Source organism: Trachurus japonicus, unplaced genomic scaffold, assembly GCF_045865225.1.
Source record: "Trachurus japonicus isolate A0001 unplaced genomic scaffold, Traja_1.0 AP030998.1".
NCBI lineage: Eukaryota > Metazoa > Chordata > Actinopteri > Carangiformes > Carangidae > Trachurus > Trachurus japonicus.
Window position 1 is genome coordinate 69,678 of NW_028221131.1, and position 21,725 is coordinate 91,402.

The 21,725-nt window shown below is 41.6% G+C and overlaps 1 protein-coding gene and 1 pseudogene across 2 annotated transcripts; both read right to left on the reverse strand.

Moving 5' to 3' along the window:
- Nucleotides 1–257: 257 nt before the first annotated feature.
- LOC146959853 (uncharacterized) lies at nucleotides 258–4,709 on the reverse strand (annotated as a pseudogene).
- A 2,676-nt stretch (nucleotides 4,710–7,385) lies between these two features.
- On the reverse strand, nucleotides 7,386–13,934 carry LOC146959854 (uncharacterized). Of its 2 annotated transcripts, XM_085772840.1 has the most exons (10): nucleotides 13,740–13,934; nucleotides 13,241–13,381; nucleotides 12,945–13,126; nucleotides 12,695–12,831; nucleotides 12,469–12,562; nucleotides 11,928–12,263; nucleotides 11,628–11,686; nucleotides 11,217–11,350; nucleotides 10,930–11,057; nucleotides 7,386–10,819 (listed from the first exon to the last, which is right to left on the reverse strand). In XM_085772840.1, the coding sequence occupies exons 1-10, from the start codon at nucleotides 13,819–13,821 to the stop codon at nucleotides 10,502–10,504; spliced, it is 1,611 nt and encodes a 536-aa protein (XP_085628966.1). In that variant the 5' UTR covers nucleotides 13,822–13,934; the 3' UTR covers nucleotides 7,386–10,501. The 2 variants fall into 2 exon arrangements, with proteins under 2 accessions (XP_085628966.1, XP_085628967.1); XM_085772841.1 differs by lacking the exons at nucleotides 12,469–12,562; nucleotides 13,740–13,934 and having other exon boundaries at nucleotides 12,695–13,379.
- Between the last annotated feature and the right edge of the window lie 7,791 nt (nucleotides 13,935–21,725).

The window sequence follows — 21,725 nt, forward strand, 5'->3', positions numbered from 1 at the left end:
ATCGCGGTGAATATGTTTTTTTAAAATATGTCCTGGAGCTGAATATTTTATTAGATAAAACGGAGGTGATTACCTGTATGTTTCTCTCTCTCTTGCTGGCACCTTTTGGGCTTTTAAATAATCTGGAGTAATCGTTTGTCTTTCTCTATCAGCTGTGTCGGCGACACGGCGCTATAACTTCATTTACATGCAGAGTTTGCGGTTGTAGAAGCTACACTATATTACCAAAAGTATTCGCTCACCTGCCTTTACTCATTCTATGAACTGAAGTGCCATCCCATTCCTAACTCATAGAATTCAATATGATGTCGGTCCACCTTTTGCAGCTATTACAGCTTCAACTCTTCTGGGAAGACTGTCCACAAGGTTGAGGAGAGTGTTTATAGGAATTTTTGACCATTCTTCCAAAAGCGCATTGGTGAGGTCAGACACTGATGTTGGTCGAGAAGGCCTGGCTCTCTCTCTCTAATTCATCCCAAAGGTGTTCTATCGGGTTCAGGTCAGGACTCTGTGCAGGCCAGTCAAGTTCATCCACACCAGACTCTGTCATCCACGTCTTTATGGACCTTGCTTTGTGCACTGGTGCACAGTCATGTTGGAAGAGGAAGGGGCCCGCTCCAAACTGTTCCCACAAGGTTGGGAGCATGGAATTGTCCAAAATGTTTTGGTATCCTGAAGCATTCAAAGTTCCTTTCACTGGAACTAAGGGGCCAAGCCCAGCTCCTGAAAAACAACCCCATACCATAATTCCTCCTCCACCAAATTTCACAGTCGGCACAATGCAATCTGAAATGTACCGTTCTCCTGGCAACCTCCAAACCCAGACTCGTCCATCAGATTGCCAGATGGAAAAGCGTGATTCATCACTCCAGAGAACGCGTCTCCACTGCTCTAGAGGCCAGTGGCGGCGTGCTTTACACCATTGCATCCGACGCCTTGCATTGCACTTGGTGATGTGTGGCTTGGCTGCAGCTGCTCGGCCATGGAAACCCATTCCATGAAGCTCTCTGCGTACTGTACTTGGGCTAATCTGAAGGTCACATGAAGTTTGTAGCTCTGTAGCAATTGACTGTGCAGAAAGTCGGCGACCTCTTTGCACTATGCGCTTCAGCATCCGCTGACCCCTCTCCGTCACTTTACGTGGCCTACCACTTCGTGGCTGAGTTGCTGTTGTTCCCAAACGCTTCCATTTTGTTATAATAGAGCTGACAGTTGACTGTGGAATATTTAGGAGCGAGGAAATTTCACGACTGGATTTGTTGCACAAGTGGCATCCTATGACAGTTCCACGCTGGAATTCACTGAGCTCCTGAGAGCAGCCCATTCTTTCACAAATGTCTTGTTTCACAGTCTGCATGCCTGAGTGCTTGAATTTATACACCTGGGGCCAGGCCAAGTGATTAGGACACCTGATTCTGATCATTTGAATGGGTGAGCGAATACTTTTGGTAATATAGTGTACATCTGTGAAAGGAAAAAAAACGGCATCTTTGTTATAACTTGGGCGAGTTAGTGCAGTGTTGATTTAGTTGGGGAAAGTCCGAGACCGCGTTAAAACATGAACGTCAGCTCAGAGTTCACTCATCTGGGACTAGAAAATCATTTCTGTTGCTAGGTCGTTACTAAGGTTCGGACTATTTGCTGTAGAGGTGAACTAGGTTCCATTACACATAGGAGTCTACTGACGTGACTGATTGTGTTTCAGTTATTAGTCAGACCCCATTTATTTCCATGGAAACGGGAAGCACACTCGCAAAAAACTTTAAATTTTGAGAGCAAAACGTCCATCAACATGAATATTTATTTAATTATACGCTTTATTTTGTTGGTAATTGTTGTATAATCGCAATATTACCCTCGAGGGTGTGCTTAAACGTAATTTGAGCACAACGGTGATGCGGTCAGGACCGAGGCGCTTGCGCCGAGGTCCGCAAGCATCACCGTCGCGCACACCCTCTCGGGTAATATTGCTTAATTGTAAACACTGACTGTTGACTGTAAACAATGTCGCATCACCCAGGGGCACTTTCTGGCGCACAATCTGGCGTCAGTTCCCCAGATCTCCGTTTTTCTCCGTTTTCCTCCGTTTACATGCAAACGTGAAAACGGAGTTTTCCAAAATCTCCACCCTGGCCGGAGTTTTTAAAAAGCATCGTTTTCAGGGGCGTTTTCTCCGTTTGCGTGTAAACGGAGGGTGCAAACGATGGTTAATGTCTCCGTTTTTAAAAATACCCGGGTCAGATAAACGGGGCCTCAATCGACACGAAAAGAGAGATGGGTATCAGCACCTTGAAAGATGATGATCATGGTGAGGAAGACATAAATAGCGGACATGAGAGGCGATAAGTCTGCCCCCTCTGGGCCAAGAACTTCAAACACAGGCCTCTTATCTCCGTACTGAAACATCCACACGATTTTTCCCACCCCAGGAAAATCATCACATCACAAATGAGATGTAGCCATCAATGAGGGAGAAGGGCAAGAACTATTTACAAACAATTTAATAACATTTGCCAACCCTTAAAAAACACTAAAGCAATTACAAACTATTTACAAAAATTCAAACAACATTAAAGAACCAAAACAAAGACAAAAACATTACAGAACACTAAAAACCATCAAGGACAATTAAAAAACAAAGAAGAAACATTTAAAAACCATTAAAAAACCCAAAACAACAGCAAAAAACCGTAAAAGAACAAGAATGAACACTATGTAATATACATAGTGTTCCTTCTGGTGCACGCTCCATGTATCCAACTAGCCACACCAACGGTCAGCCACTTCCATGTTTCCCCGCGATACACTATAACACAGGAGGAGAAAAGGACATAAATTAGTATACATCACAACATATTCTTAATAGTGATAGGTCCCAATATAGGGTTGTGAATGTGCTTGGTAAGGGAATAGAGATCCTAAGGGGTGTAATTATTTCCTTTTAAAGGGTTAAGTTTTGGATAATATACTGGTCTAGATCTACCAATCCCGGGCGAAGCGGTTGTGTTTAGGTCAGGGTCCTCTGTTGCATAGAAACCCACTATTTTAAGTTTAGTTAATAAGCCAACTATGTGTGGTGGATCAAGTGGTTAGGTTTAGGCCTTGTCCACTCATGTGAATAGACCAATAGATGCCTCAGTATCAAGAGGGGTTAAGGGTTAAGATTAGGTAAGATTACTCTGTAGTATTGTAAGCCAGTATTGGGTTAAGGTGAAAAAAAGTCCTTTATATATGTCGACCATGTGTTGTAAGTGACTCTGGTTAAGTTCAGGCTTGGTCCATATATCAAAAGAAACATTGAATGTCTGAGTCTCAGAGAGGTTAAGGGTTAAGTTAAGGTCCCTGGCCAACAAATGTGCAGACCAGAAAATCTGGTGATGAACAGTGTGATCATGTGTGTGTTGTTACCAGAAGAGGAAGGGGAGGAAGACGAGTCCCCGTCCTTTGAGCCAGGGGCGGGCTGCCGGCGTCTGAGGGGGACCAGTCTCGGCCTGTCTGAAGGTGGCTCTGTGGATCTCCGGCCCAGGGGAACTAGACCTGGGAGGGATGAGGTCCGGCGCGGTGTCTGCTCCTGCCCGTCCAGCAGCAGCATGCTCCGGTCTTCCCGTGGCAGACACGTGGAGGTGTTACTGCCCGTGGTGGCTGGGGCCCGGCCGCCCTGAACTGTGGCCATCTGAACCCTCGAAGCAGGGGGGGGGACCTGTAGCAGGAGAGTGAGGAGAGAGAGTGGTGGGAGGAATGGGAGAGATGATAGGGGCAGCCAGAAGGGAAGTGATGAGAGAGCGAGGAGGAAGAGGAGAGGAGGGAAGCCTCCATCGTCCCTCAGGATAAAATCTGTGTCCTCAATGTCATTGTCGAGGAGGTCAAGGTTGTTCCTTAAGAACATTTTTGTGTTTTTTTGGTCTCAGTCTGCGTCCGAGATTTCTCTGAGGCCACCTGGAAGCGATGATGAACGGGTCTCGCCAGCCGAGAGGAATCAGTTCAGAAAGCTACTGCTCACTGAGAGACATGCTTTCCTCATAGTGTTCTCTAAGTATCAGTAAGGAGTTATACTCCCAGTTCTTGGCGTTTCCCTCCAACATTAATTGGGTGTGGTCAGTTGGCACTGCTGGTTTAATGAATGTAGCCAGATTGAGTGCTGTTTTATGAATTATGGGGGGGGGCCTGATTGGTGGAAACATTGTATAAATGATGTTGGGCTTTGATCATTTGGTAAATTGTTTTAACCTTGGTGGCAAAATTGGATCCTCTGAGTCCACAAATCCACTGCGCGTCTCTTTATTCGCAGTCTTTTCCATTCGTACTTTGTCTCTTTTTCTCTTTTGGGGAGAATTCCCACGGTAATTATCATGTGTTGATATGTGATTACCTCTGTTGTGGTCTCGGGGGGCCACGTGACCATGCCGATGACGTGACGTCTGCTGTGAGTGGCCATGCGTCTCTGGTCTGCGTACTCGCCGCGCTGGTGATGAAGAAGGAGCGACAAGGTGCTGCCGCGCGCGGCGCGGAGAGCGTTGATAGGTTCTTCTAGCTCCTTCTGTCCTCTCTGTCTCTGTTTTGTCTTGTTGTTGAACTTGCTGCTTGTGCATAAGAACGTACTGTATCTTGTCGTTCTTCCTGCCGCGGCTGGAGAAGAGTTCCTGGCCAGGTTGACGGTCTTCGTCCCTGCCGCGTCTCCGGCGGACGACCGTCCATTCCTGGGGCCTCATTTATCAAAGAGCGTGTAAAAGTCCTCTTAAATTTTCAGTACGACGGAAAGGCAAAATGTGCGTACGACCAAAAAATATACACTCTTTTCAGATCTATCAAACTCCGCGTACACACGGCTGCACGGTATTTCCCTTGATAGATCACACCGGACCTGAGAAAAGCGTGGATGAGAACACGCCTCATACCCAGCCCCCTAAACGGCCCACACAACCATATGTGGTCAATGCAAATCAGTTACGTGCATATTAAGTAGCCATGTGCACTCTGGAAACGTGTGGAATGACGTCAGGGGAAGACGGTGAAGACAACAGACGGACGGAGAGCGGAGAAAGAAGCGGAATTTCTCTGAAAGCGAGATACACGGTAACACGGCAATATCAGTCAGAAACATCATCTTGCATTGAAAGGCTTCAATAAATACAAAAAACTCCCAAATCTAAATGAAACAGAACAGAAAGAAGAAGAATCATATTTATTCTGCCCCTTATTTTAGATTATGTCATAATAATTTAAAGCAGGGTTTCCACTGCCAGTTACTTTGCACCCCTTTCCACTAACCCCCAACTTCCGTTCACTGGAAGACTTTGATTTTCATTTGTGCATAGCTATATATTAAAACAAAAAACAAACAAACATTGAAGTCCACCAGTCTGTGACTTTTCCTAAAATGATGTTGGGCAGCACCCATTTTTGTTAAATACAATAAATATTATTCACACAAAAAATATCGATCATGTTTTCTCATTTGCTTTGATTTGCGCCGACATTATTGGGCTTGCTGCGCTGTGTGTGTCCAGTCTGGCTACGTAACACACACACGGCGCAGAAATTATTTTCCAGACTGGACAGACGGGTTGTGGAAGAGGTGTAGCCTACATGCAGGGAAAATATCAATATGATATCAAAAGAAAACGAAATTCGTTTTATAAAGCCAGTATTTAGGAGCAAACTAGTGTAAATGCACAGGGGAAAAATCTGAGTCGCTGTGCTTTTCATGTAAAGTGCCGACGTCAACACGTGTGCGGCGGTGGTGGTGGTGGTGGAGGGGGAGGGGGGGGGGGGGGGGTGGTGGTCATCATCACCACCACTTGCTACTTCAAACAGTGTCCGCGCTCCTCTCTCCCTCGCATACTGCAGTTCTCTGACTCTGCAGCGGCGTCGCCAATTCCTCTTGTTCTTCAAAAAGCGTGTAAATGCCGGTACGCCATGGTCGGACTGGTCGTAAGTTTTTGCACTTACTCCCGACAAGTTTTGGTTTGATAGATCCCAAATTAGGCGGAGAAAAGTGCGTACGCACAAAATGGGGGAAAGAGCGTGTAAAAAAGCGTGTATCCACAATGATAAATGAGGGTGCTGGTCTCGGTTTGACCCCATATTAGGGCCAAGTATATGTTGTGCAAGATAGATGTGTGGTTTATGTGTGTGGAGTATTTATTGTGTTTATTTGTGGCAAAGATGGCGTTTATGTCCACACGTAAAAAGCGACAAAAAAACTCACTTTCGGCAAGCTTGTCCTTTGAAACAGCGGTCCGCTTTTCTTTTATTCCACAATATAACATAAAAGCTGTCGTGGCAACGTTTCGGTATGATTATACCTTCTTCAGGCCAGCTAATAAGTTGTTTTTCTGCAAGAATCTCAGGAGAATCTCAGGTGGCTTCTTCCGCAATAAAATGGTTGCCAGGAAGACGGAGGAAGTGACGACAAAGTCGTATACCCCGCGCCTCTGACCATAGCAGAAGATACGTCGTGAGATTGTCCCTTGACCTTAAGCAGAAGCTACTATAAGCATTATTTCTTTCCACACACATAAACACAAGTCTTATTTAGCAAATACAAGGCAAAAAACATTTGTTGACAAGGAAAAACAAATATCTCAACTTGAGAACAATGTTATATAACAACATAGTGTTTTTTTGGATTTTTTGTTATCCATTTTTTTGTGAAAAAAAAAACATAAAAAATGAAACAAATAGGAGAATGAAAATAAAAGTGAAAAAAGTCCAAGATGACATGCTGCTGCATGTATAATAGTCCAATGAAAGGAAAATAAATGGTGCATCCCTATGATGCATCTAAATAGTTTTTATGCATTCATACAATCATGTCTATCATGCTTATTGATTTCAAAAAATCATGTTTTCAAAGATTGTGTACATAATGACAGAGTATAATAAAATAAATAAATAAATAATAAAGTCCGAACTTAAAGGGGAAGTATCTGTGATAAACATCATACACAGTAAAATCGCCAGTGTCAATATAACACTTAAAGAGTTAATTTTAACACTACCTCAGTGAACATATGGTCCCTATCTACAGAGTGTTAAATGTACACTGAACACAGAGTTAAATTTTCAGAGTCAATTTTACTCTGGTAAGAGTTAATGTTTTACACTACACTACACTGAGAAGTGTTAATCAAGTTTCACACTATGTAAGAAGTAACACCCATAGTGTTATTCACATTTAACACTAAAGAGTTAAGTGTTACGAAATAACTTTTCCAGTGTTAAACCTACTTTACACTATGTTGATTATGAAATTACTCCGAAGAGTGTTGATTTTTAACCAACTCCTACCAGTGTTACATATAATCTACTCTCTCCCAGTGATACGACACAGCTTAATCTTTGCAGGGGGGGGGGGGGAACACACACACACACAAATCCATACCTTAATACATATTTATTCCAAGTAAACATGAAATATTGGCATTAAATGTAAACATAATAACATGTAAAATCTCAAATCTTATCAGTCTCCATTATAAAAACATATTTTCAGTTGAACGCTGGAGAAAATCTCATGTTAAACTTCATAATACTGTATTGACATTTCTCACAGCCGTGAAAATGTCTTTAAAGTGCATTTATAACGCTACACACTGAATCATTTTAGCAGTGTTCAAACATGAGCAGACTTTGCCATCACCTGGAAACAATCAACCAAGTCAAACCAAAATTTTCCAAATAGGTCACTGAATGAGATATAGTGTATGTGTACAGATGTTTTTCACAACAAATACAGACAAATGGAGGTCTGCAAAACTCTCCTTTACAAAAACCTTCATTGTGACTGGCAGAGATCTTGGTTGTAATCTATCAGTATGGTGACAGAAATGTATCTAAGGTTGAATAACAATAAATAACTTTTGCTTTAATAAAACAATCCACCCTCAGGAAACAATGACGAGTCAATGATTTTCAGTGAGAGGGAATACAAAGTCAAAACCAGAAACTCTGGTTAAGGCTGCATCATATGGCAATATGGTACTACAAACAGGGAAACATCTGTTGAACCATATGCCATTTGAACATCCATTGGTTTAAAATAGAGCAACTCTTGAACACTGAACACCTTAGGTGCCTGGGATGGCTTGTACAAAACCTTAAATGCATGGAAATGTTCGTCAAAACAAATAGTTTCCACACCGGAGCCAATAAGTACAACTTGCTCATCTTTCACTACAATAGTGCTGATCTTACAAAATACTGGTAACTCCTCATTAATCTCAAGACACACTACTAAACCAGGGCGATATTCAGAACCATAGTGCTTTACCCATTTCACCAAAAGAACATTGTCACATGTGTCTACATTTAGTTTGGCAGCAATTTCAGGACCTTCTTGCAAATCTGTAATCTGTAACATCTTCCCTGGACCAATAGTTACTCTGCTCAGGCTGAAAGATTCCCAATGCAAGGCCATGTATTTCTGGTGTTTTCTGGCCAACGTCTTTGTGATATTTTTGAAACTTTTGAGTTGAGTTTTGAAAAAGTTATGCTTTGCCTCGTAACGCATACACCACATGTGCAGGAGTGGTCCTATATTTCTTATACATCGAGGATAATGCGTCATGAAATGATGCTTAGGCAAGAGATTTCTAGTAGGAAACAGGCGTTTAAAAAGCTGATGATGGTCAATAATGATGTGCTTCAGAAAGATGGTCATACCAGTTGTTAGGATGGGAGAAAACACAATATTTACTATCTGCAGCAACAACATTAACAGATGCCAATACTCATTGTCTCTCTGCACTAGATCACCAAATATCAACGGCATGTTTCGCAGTAAACACCAGGACTGAATGGCGTTCAGGCCCAAATCATTGCTTCCATCAAGTAACTTGACTGCAGGGGGGCGATTTCTCCTCTCAGTGTACCCATAGTTGAATGACTCTATTCTACTGGCCAGTTCTTTAGCAGTTAAGAAGTTTTCCTGTAAATACTCCAATACGAGTTTCACTTCTAACTGTGCAACACCCTCTAAAATGTCATGCATGATGTCTACGGAAAAATTATCAGCTGTGTTGAAATACTGCAGAGTGTTTAACAAACATGAACGCTTCACACCAAATACATGAGGTAGCTGTGGATTTGTTTGTGCAGTATGACAATGTTCGGCAAGCATGTCTTTAGTCCGTAATATCACGTTTTGGTCATCTTCACAGAACACAGTTTGAAATTCACTCTTCTCAATGATACAAAAACGACAGCAATTTCGGGATTGCACGATTGCACAAACCCAAACAGTCCATGTATACCAAGATTATCGCCGGTAACCTGCACAATACTGCCATGAACTGCATCTTTGAACAAGGGAACTTTGATCCCATCAGTTTCAAGCACTTTCAAGTCATTTATGATTGGCTCAAGGATGGTGTCAAAACCATAGGTTTTAATGTCCTGGGCATGAAAAAGTGCACACAAATGTATGTTGATTAAACATGAATTTAACTTTGGCGGAAAATTTCTCAGTGTAAAATATATCCCCCCCAATTTATGTATACCCTTTTTGGAGCCTAATGGATTAGCAGTCTCGAACTCATCAAAAAATAACTGAATTTGCAATGCATTCTTTTTTTGAGAAAAAAGAGGATGTCTCTTCACATACAACCCATCATTTATGTCAAAATACACACCGTCCTTGGGAGTGTGGCTTGACATAAACATATCACTGAGGTTTGGATTTCTGAGAATAGATTGTAATGTTTCTAGAATTGGAACATAGGCAAATTTGTCAGTTACAACTACTTGATCATAAGTTCCGGTGCTTCTGTTTCTTCTATTTTCAAATCTGACACCAAGTACTTTTTCAACAGGCTCAACAGTTTTCCATTTTTGTTCAAAATATGCATTACGTTTTGATTCAGTGTTCAATGCAGTAAGAGGGTTTTCAAGTGTTTTAAAAGTTTGTTCAATTTTAGCTTTCACATCTGTATCCTGAGAAGATAAACATTTCAAAGCTGCATCTTTAGTTTGACTCTGTACCTCCATTATGACTTCTTCCATGGATGATACAAAATTGTTTAAAGTGGACTGGCCTACACCAGCAACTTGAAGCTGCGCAATAGCAGATGCACACATATCACGAGTACTGATGTTGGGTGCTGGCAGGACATTTGAGCTACTGGCCGCTCCTTCAAAATGTTGTGACCGAGTATCATCTGCAGCATCATAACTGTCTACAATGTTATCAGTTTCAGCTTCACTCTCAATGTTCTCAGCATGTTTAGAGTTTAAATGTTTCCTGAAACCTGAAAAGGTACTAAGAACATGACAACATCCTCTCTGTGCACATTTAAGGCGAAGTGATTTACCTGGATATAAACCATGAATCAACCGCAGATGCCTCACAAGATCATTGGTTCCCACAAAATGTGAGTGGCAAACAAAACAAATCAGGCCCATGATATCGATTAAGACTGAGTGAGATGGGAAAATCAATCAAAATACAGATACAAGAGCTTTTAGTGAAAAGTGACAAATATGTTGCCCACCCATCTATTACCTAGTGCAGCAGCCTGGCCCTAACCTCAGCAACACGTGGGCTCTCCTGGACTTGACCAACATCTATGTTGTAAATGGTTGTCTGTATGAAGGTGTACATGTTGTGGAGCATCTGGTTGTACATGGTACCAAATACAAAGTGTGCTTTAAAGAGTTCGTCAAAAGCTCCTAGGGTACTGGTTGACTTGCACGGTATGACCTGCTTGTCCAGAATAATGAAGAACTCATGGATAGTGCTCCTCTTCATTCCAACAGCAAGAAGATACGGTTGAGTGGTGCATTTGATTGCATCAACATGTTCTTGAAGACTGGTTCCACTCTGAGGATAAAGAAGATGTCAAAATTAAAAGTTGAAAATCACAGATTAAAAACTGTCCCGTTCTCTTATTGCCATCTGTAAAGATAATCTTCATAAGCAATAACACAAACCTTCTTGAACACGACAAGCTGTTTCTCAGCTTGAGCTGCAGACACCTTGCCTGGTCTTCTCCGGCCTTGGGCTGAAGGAGGTATCAGGTGGAGGAGGAGGATAATGGATGCCAGATCGCTGTCCCAGCCTGTATTTAGAAATAACAGCAAAATGTACTGTGTTATAATTTAAAAACACCATTATTTTGAATTACAGCTGTAACAAAAAAGATGAGGGAATAAAACAGGAAAAGAAATCAACCCCCTAACCCCCCCCCCAAAAAAAACAAAAAAAAAACACACACTACCAAGGGCAAGAGTGTCATCAATTTCCTCTTCATCCGGTGTAGCTTCAGCACAATGGATAAGCTCTTCAAGGTCACTTGTAGAAGGGAGAGCCTTACACTGATCAATCACCTTTTGCTTGAATGTTGTTGGCCACCTAGATAGAGAAAAAAAGTTATTTTATGATCAAGAAATTCAAACACCCATAGATAGTGAGAAACAGAGAAGATCAATGTTAATTTACTAGAATAATAAAAACTGAGTGCCACAAATATCAAGGAACCATATTTCCATTGGCATATTAACATGGCAATGCCAAATCCCAGAATTTCCCACTGTAAGGTAAGTGTAGATGTGACACAGAATGAAAACAATGGCCATTTGGAAGACCTCCTCATAAACCCTCAGCTGAAACCACTACTGTTGTGACTAACCTTTCCATAAATCTTGCAGCTACACCTTCTCCAAACTGCAGGATGAAGTCTTGCTCAATCTGCAACAGAAAGATGAAATACCAAAAGCTTTTTTAATTGGGACTGACTGGAAAAATATTACGTTTTATATTTAGCAGTTGAGCAGATACAGTATGTATGTATACACCTAAATGTATGGATGTGCAAACAGTTTGAAAGTATATTTATTCAATTCAAGAGATTGAGAGATAAATGTTGCTGTTAACAGTAATTCACACTGAAAGGACAATTGCATGTTTTAATGCAAAAAAATTCAATTACCAGGCCTTTGACATCTTTGAAGCGGGGAAATTCAGTCAGGACATCTGAGGATTTCTCTTCATCGAGGACCATACTGCGACGATGTTGAAACGTCATTTTCATCTTCTGCTTGATAGTAGCCTCGTCAGTACAGTATCTCATTAAGGCCATGGCCTCCTTGCATTGCTCTTCATTTAAGGTCATCTCAGGACTAAAGGAAGCCGCTCTTCTGGCTACTGGCCCTCCACTCAGCTGACGTGATGATCCTCTGCTCTCTGATGAAGCACTTCTTCTTTGTACAGTTTTAAGCCGCCATGCCAGATAGCCACTGCCACTTTCACCATCATAGAAATGTTCCTTCGAAAATACAAAAAGTTTATTAGTTCAGACAGCAGCAAGATAGTTGAAATTAAGGAGTTATATTTATTAATGTAAAACTGGATCATTGGTGTGGAAATATAAATGCAACATTTTCATTTTTAAAATCAGTTCTCTAAACTATTTTATTAGCACATGCACACAATAATTTGCTCTCAGTCTGCAAACCCTTTAAAATGCTTACATATCCATTTTTAGAGTAGGGATCCATCAAGTACGGGAAGAGCTCAACTATGCCTCGAGCGTACATCTCTCTCACATTCCGTGGCGGGGCCGTCCTGACAAGAGTAAACTCAATACTGTTAAATGACATACTTCCAATGATTTCAAACAAAGCCAATAACAAGAACATAATAAATGTTTTCAGCACAAACACAGAAAAAAAGTTCTCATAGAGACAACCAAATTACCCATGTGCTTCTGTCATATCAGCCACAAGTATGTTGACCATTTGTCGGCGTGAGGAGTCGGTCAGACTTTTAGTGCGGTGGTACTCTTTGATGATACGGTCACCCCCAGGTCTCCTTGTTAGCGCCAATTCAACCACCTGTGAAGTGGACAAGCTTTTCACAACTGACAATACATACACTTAAAAATCTAACAAAACATGGTAACTCCCAGAGTAAAGAATTGCAAAAAAGATTTCCTACACCAACTTACACGTTTGGCCTCTTCATCTGCCCTCTGTCGCTTTCTGGATGGACTTTCACTCGCCTCCAGTACGATTGTGTCATCTGAGTTGCAGGACATGATTTCGAGGATGACTGTGTCATCACTGCTACAAGCAGACAGTGCACTGGAATTTGCATCATGGGAACTGCTGGACAAAGTTTCCTTGAAATCTGTAGTTCAGGAGAAAGAGACAGGACAGAATAATACCAATTTGTTTTATTTTGTAACAATAAAAAAAGTTGAGTTCATCATTACATTCCATGGATTATAGTGAGCAACTATACCGTCAACAAACTTGATGGTTAGTATGCCAGTGTTGGGCTGCTGCGCTATGTCAGTGAAGACCTCTGCGTCCACCTCAGTTCCTGTTTCATCAAAAACCTTGACACCTTCATTGACTGGCGGAACTGAGAACTTCAAGAAAGCTATGACCAAAAAAACAAAACAAGATTTCAATCGATACAAAATGCTCAAGATTAACCAAGGCCATTCTCCAAAAACACATTGATGCATTAGTAGCATGGTCTGAGGTGCAAACAGGCACTGATGCAGGCATCTTTCAATGGTGTACAACTTAACAACTTACCACCAACCACAAAACTCAGATCTTAATTGCTGACCCCTTAACATGCCCATAGGGTAGCTTGCCAAAAGGTTAAGACAATGATTATTTTCAATTAAAAAAACAACAACAAAAAAAAACAATGAACACACCAACATGCTTAGTTCCTTTAGTTTTACCAACGGTGTGCAACTGACAGTGTCATACTGGGTACATCTTACCAGAATTTAAGAATTCCTCAAAGCTTGGCTCTTTTATCTTGACATATTTCTGTGTATTGTAGATTCTGGTTTTGATCAACATGATGGTATCTGCAAAGACAGCAAACTGAAATCTACATTATGATACACAACACCAGTACAAGCTGACAACCTGAAAATTGCCTATTTCAGCTTTAAAAATCACAAACACAATTCAATTTTATATCAAGTAGCCTACATCAACTTATTACTTACCACCAGTGCACTACAGTACATTCTGAAAGAAAAAAGAAATGAAAATATGCATATTAAGTAGGCTAAACCTGATATTCTCAGAGCAAATTAAAACCCCTGAAAGATGGATAACATAGCCTACTGTTTTAAAATAGTTTCCCCCCAGAAAACGTGTAACTCATCTACTTTTTGGACTAGAGTGAAAACACATGTGTCTGAACACGAACCGAGTGCTGCGCACCGTGCGAAAGCAGCTTAAACCAGCCTCGTAGCGCTGCTGCTCTGGCTAACAGCTAAAGGCTAACGGCTAACAGCTAACAGCAGCTGACTGAGCCTCTTGGAGCCGCGGCTCGGTTCACGTTAACGAGGATCGAATTGGTGCATTCCTCTCAGTCTGCCGGTGAAACAGCGGGTCCAATGAGCATGTCCGCATGTCCGTGACATGTCCCTGTATGCTCAACCAAATTGTGACGTGACGCTAAAGCGATTTGCTCGGCTCAAATATAAATAATAAATACGACTGCGTCGACGAATTTTTGTCGTCATTTTACTGAAAAAAATGTGCAAGTATGACACTTAACACACCACAACAGCCCGTCCTCGCTGACATTAAGGTTACCTCGTGTCGTTTTTGTTCAGTTTGGTGTTGCGTGGTCAGCCATGTGGCTGGTACATTTAAGCTAACCACCGACCCGATATCACGTTAGCCATTTGAAATGCGGTATTTGAAGACACGTAGTACCAACATTGACTAATGTGGTAAATGACTACGTCCCTTTATTCTTATACAAAAAACAACAACGGCAATAGTTTATCTAACTTAGAAAAACTTACCACAGTATCGATGCAACGAAGATGGCGATGCCAGAGTCCACCTGGAGTCCACGTTCTCAGTTTGACCGGGGAAGTTGATGGGCGGAGCTTTTCAGAGTATTTTCTTTTTAACACTGGGTGTTGATTTAACTCTGAGAGAGTCAATGACACTGACAGAGTAAAACCACAGTCAACTCCGATTATTTTCACCAACACTGGACGTTTTTTTGTTCAATTTTACTCTGTCCATTGTTGGAATAACTCCGTAAGAATTAAAATACTTTGACACTGCATTTTTTACACTGGCAAATTTACTGTGTAGCAAACTTGAGCAGAATCCTGATGGCAGATGGTTCCCCGTGGTGTAACACTGACTTCTTTAAGTCCATTATACAATCATGTGTCATATAATCAATGTTCAATCATGTGTACAGTCCCTATTACAATTTTTTAATCATGTGAAAAAAACAAACAAACCAATCATGTTACTCTACCTGCTGTTTTTACTAAACTTAAAGCAGAAGTAAGCGATCCGGTCCTTTTGGCTAATGCTGCGTTCCAGGTAGGCTTTTGAAACCGTAAGTTACAGCTTCAAGTCACAACTTACGACTTTGTAGCGTTCCAGGCAACCCACTCGTGTTTCTCCGACCTGTTTTACCTGTGAAAGTCACTATAACGGCCACTCGTAACTTCTGACCCGTGAACTCGTACCAGATCGAACTGGTACGACTTCACAGGTCGGAAAAACACCAGTTACTGGTTGCCTTGAACGCACCATAACAGTCCTCGTCCCTACGTCACCACATTCACGGAGTCCCTTGGCTGCACACACAGCCCTGCATGCCGTTCTCTCTCCTCATTGGATAAAAACTGTAGGATACGATAAATGTTTTCTCCTGGGCTCAGAGCAGAGCAGAGTGACTGACAGACCCGTGTTTCAGACCTAACACTCTATAGAAGTGATTGCTGTCGGAAGATACAACTATTTAAGACTTATATTAACACAAATATATCACTTACTTCTGCTTTAACCAACTCCTTTCTTCATTGCCTGAACCTAACCAAAGCCAAATTTACCTTTTTTCCTCTCTCAGTCTGCTGTCAGCAGGAGCGGCGGCTGCAGCAGCCTCGCGCCCGTGAAGTGAGCTTGTCACAAAGTAGCGATGACAGTTCGAACTAACGGGACCACCCATTGGTTCGACCTCCTGCGCTGGTGTGTTGTTTGTCTCTCTCTCTCGCTCTCTCTCTCATCATGACTCCTCATCATTAAAAGTGATTGGACGAGGGGGGGTCTAGAACATGCGTGGGTGGGACTCCTGGGCCTCTGTAGCCTCTCATAGGGCCATTGGGCCAGGTAGACAAGCCACTGGGCCAATCGTCACCTCTCTGCTGAGTCTGCAGCTGAGCACTGTGGGCCGAGCCGATGCATGTCTCTCTCCCTGGGCCGGTTGAGTTACAATAGGCAAGGCGAGGCATGGCGAAAAAAAAAATTAAATAAATGAATAAAAATGGCCGCCTATCGGCCCATTAGTGACCGGCCCACCGGGAAAACTCCCGGTACTCCCTATGGCCAATCCGCCCCTGGAGGTGGTACATGGACGGATCGGGGAGGTCCAAAATTTCTGCCATCCATTATCCATCTTCCGGTCCCCGCCTGGACGTACAGATAAGCAGGAAGGGTTAGGGTTTGTGGCTAGTACATCACTGGTTGGATGTATCCGTCGATGGGGCAAAGGGGGAAGTATTTCTAACATTTAAAAAAAAAAAAAGAAAACAAACATTGAAAAAACAGGGTTAGGGTTAAAAAGTGATGAGCGGGTCAATCGATGACACCCTTGAGGGCTTTGGAACTCTGCTGGTAGTTACATGCCATGGACACAAAACACGAACCATTTTCCAAAGTTCACCAGAGGAGCTGGTGAAGAAAGTTCATATAAAAACTCATGCTGAAAAACACAAATTCATATTACACTAACAAATAAATTAAAAAAAAGGTTCAAAAGACAAATTCGTAAATAAATACAAGATTAAAAACAAGAAAGAAAGAACAATTGAAAACAATTAAAAAAAATACCGCTTCCCGAGGGGGCAAAGCGGGAACTATTTCTAACATTTTAACACCATTCTAAACAACTAAAACCATTAATAACTATTTACAACAATCGAAACAAAATTTTTAACACTAATATTAAACACTAAATCTATTAAAAACTATTTACACTAAACCTAACAAAATAAAAACACTAATATAAAACATTAAATCTATTAAAAACTGTTTACAAAAATTGAAACAAAATGTAAACACTAATATAAAACATCGATACACAATTAATAGTTAATTAAAAATAAAATCCTGCCAGGCAAACCGGCCACAGGGTTGCTTACCATGATTACCATCATCATCAAATTTTCATACATTTTGTGTCCACAGGTGGCGCCACTGAGTGTCCAGCATGTAGCAGACGATCAAGCAAGAACTTTGGACTGGTTAAGGTTAGTAAAAATGACATGTGTAAATGAGAAAATTAGTGAATCAAGGGATGATAAGTTCATAACTGTGGACAGGAAAGTGCTAGACTCGTGAAACCAACGTGTGTGGATAGCTGAGGACCTAAGCTTTCCAACGATACCAAGTCCGACGCAACTTTCTCAAGATAAGGGGGCGTGGCCTCGAAAAGAAGGGCGAAATTGGCTGTATCTCAAGAATGGTAAGTCGGAAATTCGAGCCACACACCATCGTGTTCAGCGTGGTCGAATTATGGGGGAAAGACGTCGGGTCCGACAGTGTCCGACCTTCCCTCAGCGAGTTATGGCCGAAAACGCACCTATGCGGACCAAAGTGGACCAAAATTGGTCTACATATGCTCCCAAGTTCATATCTCTGGCTAGGAATGTGCTAGAGAAGTTCTACGGAAAGCTACGGACCTCAGCTATCCAGAAAAATAAAGTCCGACGTCACTTTCTATATTTCCGCTATTAGTTTTTTCCAGTTAAGTGATAAAAGGTAAGTATTTGGAGTCTTTGGTTGTGCCCCAGAGTCCACAGGACCACTGAGACACGTAAGCCCCCACGCCACGACAAGGCAGAGTCCATGTGGGTTTTTTTTTTTTTTAATGCAAGAAGCATTTACAAGAATGTTTCAATAAAAGTGTAATGTGAGTGGGTGCAGTGTTTGCAAATGTAGGTGTTTGTGTTGGTGCAGGAAAACAAAAAAACAGAACTAAAAGAGTGGCTCCAAAAGCGAACCATGGTCAAGGACAATGGCCTACTTACCCTCTCTTATTCGCTTGCATTGCATGGCGAAGGCCTTCTTTGACCTATAGGGGATCTGCAGTGCCTGGCAGTCACGGATATCATTTCCGTAGTCAGTGTTTGTGGCCCCTGTGTCCTTGATGAGGTCCATCTCCTCTGTGCTCCACCTCTTTCTTGCCTGGCCAGGCCTGGCCATGCTTGCAGACCTTTGCTGCTTGCTGTCATCCTCCTCTCATCTTCAACAACAGGCTCATGCTGTATGTCCTCCTCCACATCTGACTTCAAAACAGGCCAAAAGAAGTGATTCAAAATGAGTCGATACAATTTGTGCACACCTATATGACTAGTCCACTGACTTTCATGAGCTATCGATAACACATGTTGCCTGCAATTGACCGAAACTACGATCTGACATACTGCGCTCCAGCCGTGGTTATCAGCTGGAGACGGAGACCATTTACACACAAGGACTCTGTGACTGAGTTTCACTCGCCTGTTGATAGTTTGGACTGTGTAGGTCAATGGTACAGCAGGGTTAGGGTTCATCTGTTTGCAGATGATACAACTATATATGTTCATGTTTCTGAATGATTTCTCCCAGTCATAGTCATTGCTTCATTGTGTTTTTAGTAAACCTTCTATTAGCGTTGCCATATGGCAACAATTTTTCTAAAAGGTTGTAATATAAAATGTACATTTTACTGTTTAGTTGTGAAAAGGGGGCTTTTACATTGATGAACATACCTCTCTCCCTGCAGTGACTGATGTTAACAACAACAATATCTGTCAATTTCATGGTATTTCTTGCTTTAATGCAGGTATAAAGACAGGTATAAAATGTAGTAATCAATAAATGAAATATTAAATTAACAAAATAAACATTACTGCCAAAACAGGGATATTTTCATTAAAAAAGTTGAAAAAAACACTTCTCATACTTTTTTGCAGGCAACAGCTCTCAGATGGGTAAAATAGAAAATTCCATATAATAACAAGTAACTAACAACAAGCTTTCTGCCTTTTACTTTGTGCAGCTCTCACATTCCCATTCTTCTGTGGTTTTGTCCAATGCTTTGTGTGGGACAGAGACATACCAAGTAGCGCAGCTGCTGCACTGCACCATCACCTCCCTGCTGTGTGAGGTCCTGCAGAAGCAATGTACCTCAACCTGGAGTGAGGGTCTTTCAGGTTTTGCTGGTATGTCTTTGTACAAGAAGACTGGAGCCATTTTCTTTGTCAACGCTTTGTACAGTGTTCGCTTCATAATGAGTCGATACAATTTGTGCACACCTATGACTAGTCCACTGACTTTCATGAGCTATCGATAACACATGTTGCCTGTAATTGACCGAAACTACGATCTGACATACTGCGCTCCAGCCGTGGTTATCAGCTGGAGACGGAGACCATTTAGACTCTGTGACTGAGTTTCATTCGTCTGCTGTCCACAAAAACTACGTCTATTTTAAATTTGGGGTCGAATTTTGCTCTTCGGAGGGCTCTAAAAGCACTTCCTGAAATATCTGACCTCAGTACATTGATGTTGTTGGCTGATGGTGGCCTTGATTCTTTATGTACATTCAATGCAAGTGTAGTCAGAATAGCCTGGAGGATGTCTGGGAGATGTTGAAATAGATGTAGATGTGGTAGATGTGCCATGAGTTGTAGTTCCAGGAGCATGCAGAGGCAGAGAGGCCGTTTGGCCTCCAGTATGGCATCTCTCATTAACCCCGTCAGTGATGTCCTAAAAAAGAAGCTAATTCAGCAAAATGATTTATCATACAGTAACACTAACATGCAATTGGAATTATCGTCTGTCTACTGGTATGCCCAGTAACACATCATGTTAAAGCAGCACTAAAGAACTTTCATTTCTGGTTGAGTTTGGCGGCGCCAGTGGACCAAAGCGGTAGTGGTCTGCCTGAAGGAAGACTCCATTTCCCATGAGTGTCAGCGCATAGCCCTGTAAACATCCTGATCTCCCGGTGCATGGAAATGAACAGATATCGTCCAATTCTGTTACCAGCGGATCATTTCACAGTAAACACACGTACACAATCATTGCTGCTCCCTCCTCGTCGGGACTCGTGAAAGTGAAACTTAAGTGGGAGCCGGTTTCCTACCATGCTCCTCAAAGCTGCTTAGTGCCAGTGAAGGTGATACAGACCATAATGATACAGACCCCCTCAGGCCATGACAGAGGTGTCATTCAACTTGTTGGAAGTCGATGTACGATCACAAAAGTTATGAAAATATGAAGGTTGAAAAGTTCCTTAGTGTTGGTTTAAAGCAGAAGTAAGTGATATATTTGTGTTAATCTAAGTCTTAAATAGTTATATCTTCCGACAGCAATCACTTCTATAGAGTGTTTGGTCTGAAACACGGGTCTGTCAGTCACTCTGCTCTGCTCTGAGCCCAGGAGAAAACTTTCCTTGTATCCTACAAGTTTTATCCAATGAGGAGAGAGAACGGCATAAAGGGGCAGTCCTCTCTGTGTGTGCAGCCACACTGTAAGAAATGACTGTGAAATTTACATAAAAACTATGTAAAATCACTACAGAAAAGTATTGTAAACGCAAAAACATATATTTTTTGTTTAAATTACAGTGAACTTTTATAAACTATTGAACAGAATGTTTTTGTTATATTTACAACAACAACATGTGATTAGAATCAAATTTAGTTGTGAAAACTACAAATATTGGTAACAAAAACTGACAAATGTTGTAATACTCATAACAAAACAATTTTGTTAATTTGATATGCAAATTTTGTAAAAACTATAGTTTTATTCAGTTTGTTTTGAAAAATACAAAAAAAAAGTGTAAGTCACTTTACAAGTGTATGCTGTACTTTTAACATGATTGATGAAACAATGCAAATTGAGGTAATAAAAATGTTTTCACACCAAAAAAAAAATCATTGTGAACCTGAGAGGCTCCCTATAGGCCTATTCATATACAAAAATATAGGCTACAATTATAATAATTTGTTTGGAAGATTTTTTGTTTCCCTCCTCACCTTACAGCTATTGATAAATATGATTGATAAAATAATATTGATAATTTAAGCATTGTGTCATCATTACCACAGGCTAAACAACCTCCTCTAACCGCAGACTTGTAGTTGTAGGCTACTTCTTTCTCATTGTACAGTCCGCGTAATTTTGAATTAAAAAAGAAAAAAAAAAACTTGAATTTTTTTTTTTTTTTTTTGAATTTCAAAGTGCGCAGCTGAAGCTCGTCTCTGATTGGATAGTGACGTGAGGGCGGAAGGAGCGGGAGAAGCTCCTCGTTAACGGCTGCAGCTGACGTCACTAACGAGCGAGCCAGAGCTGCAGTGGCGCTTGTCGCTACCCGATCTGCGACGCTACCGGATCCGTGACAAAACTGGTCTGCGCATGCGCAGACCGGCCGCCATCTTGGACAGCTGCCTACGGCAACTCCACTTGGACAAACTTCATTTGGGCACTGCCCGATGTGCGTACATGCTTTAAGTTCTGTGAAATTAAAATACGGTACTGTGAAAATGATTAAAAAAATAAAATAAAATAAAATAAAATAAAAACCGCGTAGGTCCGTCATAATACAGCCGCGGCAGACTCGTTTATTCAGTGAGTGTTGTGGTAGTTGTAATTGTTTGTGGTTGTCATGGTGATGAGGCCGGCGAGAAAAGAGGACAGTAAACATTAAAAGTCCGCCTGTGTTC

Bases quoted from the DNA above. Each gene is read 5' to 3' on its own strand.
- LOC146959854 (XM_085772840.1), bottom strand. From the start codon at position 13,821: ATGTTGATCAAAACCAGAATCTACAATACACAGAAATATGTCAAGATA. The intron at 13,382-13,739 runs GTAAGATGTACC...TTTTGGTCATAG, and splicing joins TGAGGAATTCTTAAATTCTG to CTTTCTTGAAGTTCTCAGTT. The intron at 11,351-11,627 runs GTTAGTCACAAC...TTCTCTATCTAG, and splicing joins GCTGCAAGATTTATGGAAAG to GTGGCCAACAACATTCAAGC.